Genomic DNA, 7,416 nt, shown 5'->3' with positions numbered 1-7,416 from the left:
GCATTATTTTCATTTCTTCTTTAGACAATGGATTTAAATCTTGAATAAGATGTTGGATGCTGTCTTATTCCTTAAGTAAGCAAATATGTGATGGCCAAGCGGGCATTAAGCCCATATGTACAATTAATGTCCGAGAAGTGGATCCCAAGTATTGTTTGTGTCCTTTCTCCATACAACATCCTTCCAGCCATACCTGGTATATTTACAAATAAATTGATATAAAAAATGGTTTTAATTAAAATCATAAAGTTAAAATAGTGACTTTATTGGTATTTTTTACTCGGACAATTTTGATTGCCTTTCTCTTTACAAATTAATCATCGTTGGTTTTTGTTTCAAATAAGAGAAGAAAGAGAAGAGGTTGATTCAAAGCAGCGAACCTTATCCTTATCTTTTCCTTGTCTCGTGAGAGAATTTTGAAGATGATTTTTTAAATATTATGCAAAATCATTTATGAAGATAGAATCAATATTTAAATTGATGATTAATCTTATCTAAAGGATGGATGATGAGGACTTGAAGAGAGGTATAAATAGGAAACATTGCCTTACATGTTGGGCGTGCTTGCGGAGTGCATTTAACAAATTATTTGCTTTCTATTTTTGCACTATTTTATTAGGATTTATTTGTGATTTGTATTAGGGTGAGTGATTGTAACATATTTATAATTGGGATTGTAATTGTTTCTTGTTGTAAAGGTAGATTGGGTTTTACCCAATAAAGTTCCGGATCCGTTGTTGAATAAATCATTCATTAAGTGGGGCTCTACAAAGCATGTTTATTAACATAACGTGTTGATTTCTCCCCTTGTCTTACTCTCATGTTATAATTTGTTTGTTAAACTGTTTAGTTCCAATTTGTGATGGAACATCGAATTGGAGCAACTAGCAAACTAGAGATTTTTTGAAGAATAATTGAAATTATCTACAACATAAAAGAACCATGATTAAAACTTTTTAAAACCAATGTTCAAACCCTATTCATATAATTTCTCTAGTCTCAATTTGGCTTTTGTATTTACAGAAGTTGTGGCTTCATTTTTTAACTTTAAATTATTGTTTACTTCATTTTATTTTTAATTCCTTTTAATCTTTTCATTAAAAAAAAGTAAATAGCAAAGTAACTTAAGTTCCCACATGACCTTTCAAAAGGCTGAATTATCTAATCAGTTTTTAGTTTCTTTATTATTAAAATAATTTATATCACTTTGTTTGGAGCATTTTTTTTTTGCATGTTGTATTTATTAGTTAGATATAAATTAATCATTGTTGATGATTTTTAGTCACTTACATGATTTGTTGTTGGAGAAAGAAAACTTTTCGTTTATTTTGAAAAAAAATTATTTTTACATTAGTTTTTACTTATATTTTTTTATGATATGTTTAAATTTGAACTAATAAATCTTTATTTTATGTCTAACTATTTTAAAATATATGTGTTAAATAAATTTTTTCCTCATGTAATTACACTAGTAGTCAAATGTAGCATTAATCTTGTATATGGGATGTCAAAATTTGAATAGTCTGATAAAACTTTTTTCAATCCGTTCCGAATGAAGCTGTATGGGTCTGTTTGATTGGCAGTAAAATATTTTCCGTAAAATGATTTCTGGAAAATGTTTTACTTTTCTGTAAAATGACTTACAGGAAAATATTTTCTGGTGTTTGATTGAATCTGTGTAAAATATTTTCTGCTGTTTGACAGATTTTCTGAAAATATTTTCCGGAAAAGTTATTTTTACATATATTAATATATATTAATAAATTTTTATATTTTAAATTGTTTTTACATATATTGCAATGATTTATTTATAATAATACTCAATAATAAGCTACAATATTGATCGTTATAAATTGGAAAAATATTATCCACTAGTAAGAATATTGAATAATTATAAATTGCTTCGAAACCATAATGAGTACTAGAAATAATATTATCCAAATACATAATTAGTAGTACACCACATAGTAACAACATTGTCGAAGTGCATAATATTACACCACATAAAAGTATCAATATCTTCAACCCTGAGAAAATTTTTGAAGCCAAATTTTTCTATGCTTCTTACTTTTAACTAAAAACATTTTGGCCTCTGATTCATGACTCCCTAGATAATCACACACAGAACACAAGAAGTCATCATCAAATCCTTCTTCCTCCATCGACATCACAAGAAGCATGAACTCCACTCCAAATGCTGCCTTACTACTACTTTTACCACTTATTATTTCAAGCAGAAGCACCCCAAAGCTGTACACATCTGCCTTCTTGGTTAGTTGTCCTAAAAGCGCATACTCTAGTGCCAAATATCCACTAGACAAAATACAATATCATAACTGAGATGCAAATAGAAACACAAGGATTAAGCAAAGGTAAAGAACAAAACACAATCGCCAGTGGATGACTCATTCAAAAGTCCTTAAAAAACATCAATGAAATATTGAAATAGTTAAACAACCTAGGCAGCTGACTAAGGATGAGATGCAATGAAAATGATGCTTACAATGCTCCTGCTACTCGAGTACTGACATGAGTGACATTGTCCGGGAAAAGCTTAGCTAGCCCGAAATCCCCAATTTTAGGATGAAAATTTCCATCCAGGAGTATATTACTAGCTTTAATATCCCTGTGGACAATATGCGGTACAGCTTCATAGTGAAGAAACGCAATAGCAGAAGTTGTACCTAAGCAAACAACAGCTCTTGTTGGCCAATCCAAAGCAATATGTTTACTTCTTGAACCCGAAATTAGGATTTCTGGACATCAGTATACCTCAATTAGAATTAGGAGTTCAATGAGCTTGGACTGATGTATTTACCAAGTAAAACACTGGCAAGGCTGTTATTCTCCAGATATTCGTAGACCAAGGCCCGATGCCTGTCTTCAACACAATAACCGATTAGTTCAACAAGGTTGGTGTGTCGTATGTTTGATATCATATTGATCTCTGTCAGGAATTCATTAGATCCTTGCTTAGACTCTGTAAACAGTTTCTTGATGGCTACTTGAGTACCATCCCTCAAAACTCCCTGCAAACAATAACAGTAAAATTTTGTTAGTGTTTCCCAACTAATTCTAAAGTTGATAGACACTAGTATAGGCGTGCCATATGAAAACCAGAAAACCTGCTCTCTCCCTCGCACACACACACACAAAAGCAGACATATACATAATACATGCCAAAGAGCCCAGAAGACATGGATGCTCTGTTCCAAAAGAACGGTCGGAGAGCTTTCATTACCCTGTAGACAACTACGAAACCACCTGCACCGATTCTGTTTGATGGATGGAAATCTGATGTCGCTGATCTCAATGAATTGTAAGTAAAAAGCTTTACATTCTCGTTGGTGAACTCTGGCCATGCACAGATATAACTAATATGGAATCGAATGAGATCACAAAATTATAAGAGAAATAGTTGACAATACCATGTGTCTGAAACAGAAACAAAAACAAGGAACCGTTTGAGATAAATACTTAGGAATGGTTACATTACTGAAAATGTTTTGAAGCTACATACTGGACAGAAGATGTTTTGAATTGACTACCAATGACCCGACACGGATTTTGGTGTTTTAATATGATTTTGAGGGTGAGAATCGGCATTTTGAAGTAGCTTTTTATAGTCTCCTAGTTGAGAACTTATGACAAACACATAACAGGCAAGAATAGCGAAAGCTGAAATCAAAGGAATTTGATTTCAGAGACTGGTACTCGTTGCCAAGAATAGCAAAAAATCAAGTAATTCGTAAGAAACAAACAAAGAGAATATTTTCATACTTAATTAAGATTGAGATATAAAGATTGGTTGGAGGAGTATGTAGCGATACAAATATAGTGCTAACGTCCGAAATGATGAAACAGAAGAGTAAGAAAATTAGGTAAGGTTTATCGATTTCACTTACAAACTGCAGGAAATGATGAAACAAAAAGGATTGAAGAAATGTAAGAAAATGGAGAGGAAGTGCTGGAAATCAGTGGAATGGGAGGAATTGGAAAGATTTTTCATTATTAAAATACAGAGAAAATTCAAAATCTTTCCAACTCCTCCATTCCAAAAATTTCCAGAAACAGTCTCTCATTTTCCTCCTTCACAACAGTCTAAAAAATTACAAGCCACAGAAAATGTGTAGAAATGAAAGTGGAAATAGAAAACATACCTTTCTAAAGAAAGTCTGCAAAGAAAATTTTGAAGCTGAGGCGATGAGAGTGTAGAGAAGGGAATGGAAAATGTCTTACGGTAGGAAAATCGGTAAGACGTTTTCCAAAACTAAGGAAGTGATTTTACCCGTGTTTGTAAAAGGTTTTCCTTGTGGAATTCATTTTCCACCAAACAAACGCCGGAAAATTCGGAAAACAATTTCCGGAAAACCAAATCCCACAATCAAACAGATCCTATATATATATATATTTTTAATGGTAGAGGCGGGTAGGCTTTTTTTGGGTAAACTATATCATTAATCACTAAACTATGAGTAATTTTTCGTTTTTGGTCACTTAACTAAAAAAAAGTTACAATTTTGTTACTAAACTATTCAAAAGTTATAATTTAAATCACTAGTTGTTAAAATCACTGCTATATGGCTTTCTCTGTTCGCATTGTTTGTACTAATCGAAAGCTCTCTTTCTCCTCTTATATAGCTTAGTTGTTTTTCATGAAACAACTTTGGATGTCACGAATCTACGAACCAAAATTCAAACAACTTTTTCTCTAATCTCTAACATTGACCATTAGATCGACTTGGATCTAATGTATGTTTTTCTACTAGTCGATGGGTATTGATCCACCGTACCGATCATCAAATTGTCGCTTGGAGCTCTCTGGCAGAATTTTTTTCTCAAAAGAAACTTAACAATCCTGTGATTTAAATACAAACTTTTGAATAGTTTAGTGATTCAAATGAAAATTTTAAAATAATTTTGTGACCAAATTGTAACTTTTTAAATTAAATGACTAAAACAAAAACTTACCCATAATTTAATGACTAATGGTTTAATTTACCTTTTTTTAAAAGGTAGGTACGAAGCAATTCTAGTACTTTCTTGTGCCTCAGTATTTTAAAATGATTATTTTATCAATAAAGATATAATTACATTATACAACAAACATTAAACTATTTAAATGTGATATGGATATATTATTCTTCCGTTTTATATGTCAAATGTACATTGAAATTATTAGATAACTGATAAATATCAAATTAGGTGGAATGAGACGATTATAAATGAATCCAACATACATAAACGTGGTAGTGATATTCGAGTTTTAACATCAAGAGTGGAGCGGGGGACATTGCAGAGTACGTAAACCATAAAATGATGATAGATTTAGCAATATTTGCTCTTGCCTCTCGAGACGAAGCTAGGGGGTTAGCCTTGCTCCCCTTTGGTCAAAATGGGAAAATATCATTAGTACTCCCTCTCAAGTATTAATAATTAATTTTAAGTCATTTAATCATTTGAATAAATGGGAATTTATGATTTTATCCCTACTCAAAACTTAAGTATATAATCTAAGCCCTTTTAGAATAAAATTTTTAACTTTACCCTCTTAAAATTTTAAAATTCTCTCACTCCCTAAATTTTTTTTATAGCTTTATCCTTGCTCGCGACACTCCATAGTAATCCTTGTATAATTCATTTTGAAGCAAACTGTTAAATTTGTAAACAATTGCAAGGTAGAACATTAACAATGCTTATAAAAATTCCTTCCCAAAAACAAAAAATCCTTATAAAAAAGGTTAAAATGTGCTATTATTCTTTGTATTTGTCATGCATTTTAAAAGTTAAAAATTCAACTCTTGCTTTTTTTAATTTAAAACCCCTAGTCTAATCATTACCGTTATTAGTAGTTTCTGTCAAAATTTGTCAAATTAACATGTTTATTTTCTATCAACCATATGCCACGTCATGTATGGACAGCCTAATCAAAATTTTAAATTGACAAATTTTGACAGAAACCACTTATAATTTTAATGGCTGGACTGAGATTTTTAAATAAATAAATAGGACAACTTAATTTTTAAGTTTTTAAGTGCAAGGACTAAATTTCAAATTTTCTCAAACCACAGGGACTAACAACATATTTTAACCTTTAAAAAACAATTAAATTACTCAAAGTTACCTCAGTTAAAAAAATTTTAATGTTTAAAGTTATCTCTGTTCAAAATTTTATGTTTTCACTTCAAAATTACATACACGAAATCTAAATTCAAAATTGCCTGCAGGACTTAAAATGGCTTCTATTATTCCACACTGTCTCCACCATGCTTGCTTGATTAATTTTCCCCATTTTAATCTTTTCTTTTTATTCCCACAAATTAAGAAATATGAATGTATGGATTTTTTAAAAAATAATTATATATAAAATAGAAAAGAATGGGTTTGGGCCGGATCCTAATGAGCTTGCATGTCGAGTTTGATCTCCTGCGAGATTACACATGCATAAAACCGTATAAACATATGTTGAGTTTAGAATAGGATACGTGTTTATATGAATGAAGCATACCTCGTATGCCATGTTGATGAACAGTACCCATATCATATAAATATACAAATATTACTACCCAAGAGAGAGAAAAAAACACTTAACACAAATCTTAGCCCCAAAAACAAACAGAAAAAGAAAAAAAAAACTTAACAATTACTATTAACAGTAATTGCGCTTATGAGGAATTTGGAGAATGAATTATATGAAACTATGATTCCACGTCATTCCTATCCTTTTCTACTAGGAGAATGACAAATCAGATTTTTCTTCCAGATTTTTAAGTTTTTACTCTTGAAAAAAGTTCAAATCTAACTAAAAATGCTAAAAATCAGGTGAAAAAATCTTATTTGTCATTCTTCTATTGAAAAAGAATAGAAACAATATAAAATCCAGTTGTCATACCATCTTTTCCTCACAAATTAGAGTCTATACTTGAGATAAAATATGCATATACATAATGAAAACACTTGTATAATTATATACTAAAGTCCAAGAGCATAGCAGGCACTACCTAGAGCTAGCTACGATTATATCAACAAGCACATACACTTAACCCTCTCAAAGCCATTTCTGGCTTCATTTAATTAATGTTGACATATCAAAACTAAACATTATATATATATAAAGCAACTTCAGATATATTATACATAGCCTTTTTCATAATCAATCCAAACAATGTTTGAGTTTGACACTGTACTGACCAATGATGGCATTATTTCAGCTGACTTGTCTCCAGGGATTTAAGATCAAAGATCAGATCAGATGATGATAAATATATGTCCAGAAAAAAGGGAAAAGAATGTGCAAGTGGAAGCTCCATCAAACTGTCTACTTTTGATTACTTTAATGAGCATTAAGGGTGATGCAGTACCACAAGTTCTTTATCGGAGGGTATCCAAAGTTCTGAATAATATTAGCACATGACA

At 31.0% G+C, this 7,416-nt stretch overlaps 1 protein-coding gene across 8 annotated transcripts; it reads right to left on the bottom strand.

The window, feature by feature from the left end:
- Nucleotides 1-1,839: 1,839 nt before the first annotated feature.
- Nucleotides 1,840-4,391, bottom strand: LOC107956244 (cold-responsive protein kinase 1). 8 transcript variants are annotated; one of them, XR_005916346.1, is made up of 5 exons: nucleotides 4,161-4,391; nucleotides 3,126-3,354; nucleotides 2,773-3,029; nucleotides 2,504-2,684; nucleotides 1,840-2,313 (listed from the first exon to the last, which is right to left on the bottom strand). XR_005916346.1 is itself a non-coding variant. In XM_041097821.1 (5 exons), exons 3-5 carry the CDS (start codon nucleotides 2,937-2,939, stop codon nucleotides 2,022-2,024), a joined length of 651 nt encoding a protein of 216 aa, XP_040953755.1. In that variant the 5' UTR covers nucleotides 2,940-3,029; nucleotides 3,126-3,354; nucleotides 4,161-4,391; the 3' UTR covers nucleotides 1,840-2,021. The 8 variants fall into 8 exon arrangements, 6 of the variants coding, with proteins under 6 accessions (XP_040953755.1, XP_040953759.1, XP_040953754.1 ...); XR_005916347.1 differs by having other exon boundaries at nucleotides 3,242-3,354; XM_041097821.1 differs by having other exon boundaries at nucleotides 2,504-2,741; nucleotides 2,819-3,029.
- Nucleotides 4,392-7,416: the final 3,025 nt, after the last annotated feature.

This window comes from Gossypium hirsutum, chromosome D07 (assembly GCF_007990345.1).
Source record: "Gossypium hirsutum isolate 1008001.06 chromosome D07, Gossypium_hirsutum_v2.1, whole genome shotgun sequence".
Lineage (NCBI taxonomy): Eukaryota > Viridiplantae > Streptophyta > Magnoliopsida > Malvales > Malvaceae > Gossypium > Gossypium hirsutum.
Note: the sequence above shows the minus strand (reverse complement) of the source record. Positions and strands in the feature narration are given on the sequence as shown.

What these genes read in the sequence shown, in the direction of transcription:
- LOC107956244 (XM_041097820.1), bottom strand. Translation starts at nt 3,238, where the DNA reads ATGAAAGCTCTCCGACCGTTCTTTTGGAACAGAGCATCCATGTCTTCT. An exon ending in CCTTGCCAGTGTTTTACTTG is followed by an intron (nt 2,742 to 2,818) that starts GTAAATACATCA and finishes TCCTAATTTCGG; the next exon opens with GTTCAAGAAGTAAACATATT. An exon ending in ACTCGAGTAGCAGGAGCATT is followed by an intron (nt 2,314 to 2,503) that starts GTAAGCATCATT and finishes TATTTTGTCTAG; the next exon opens with TGGATATTTGGCACTAGAGT.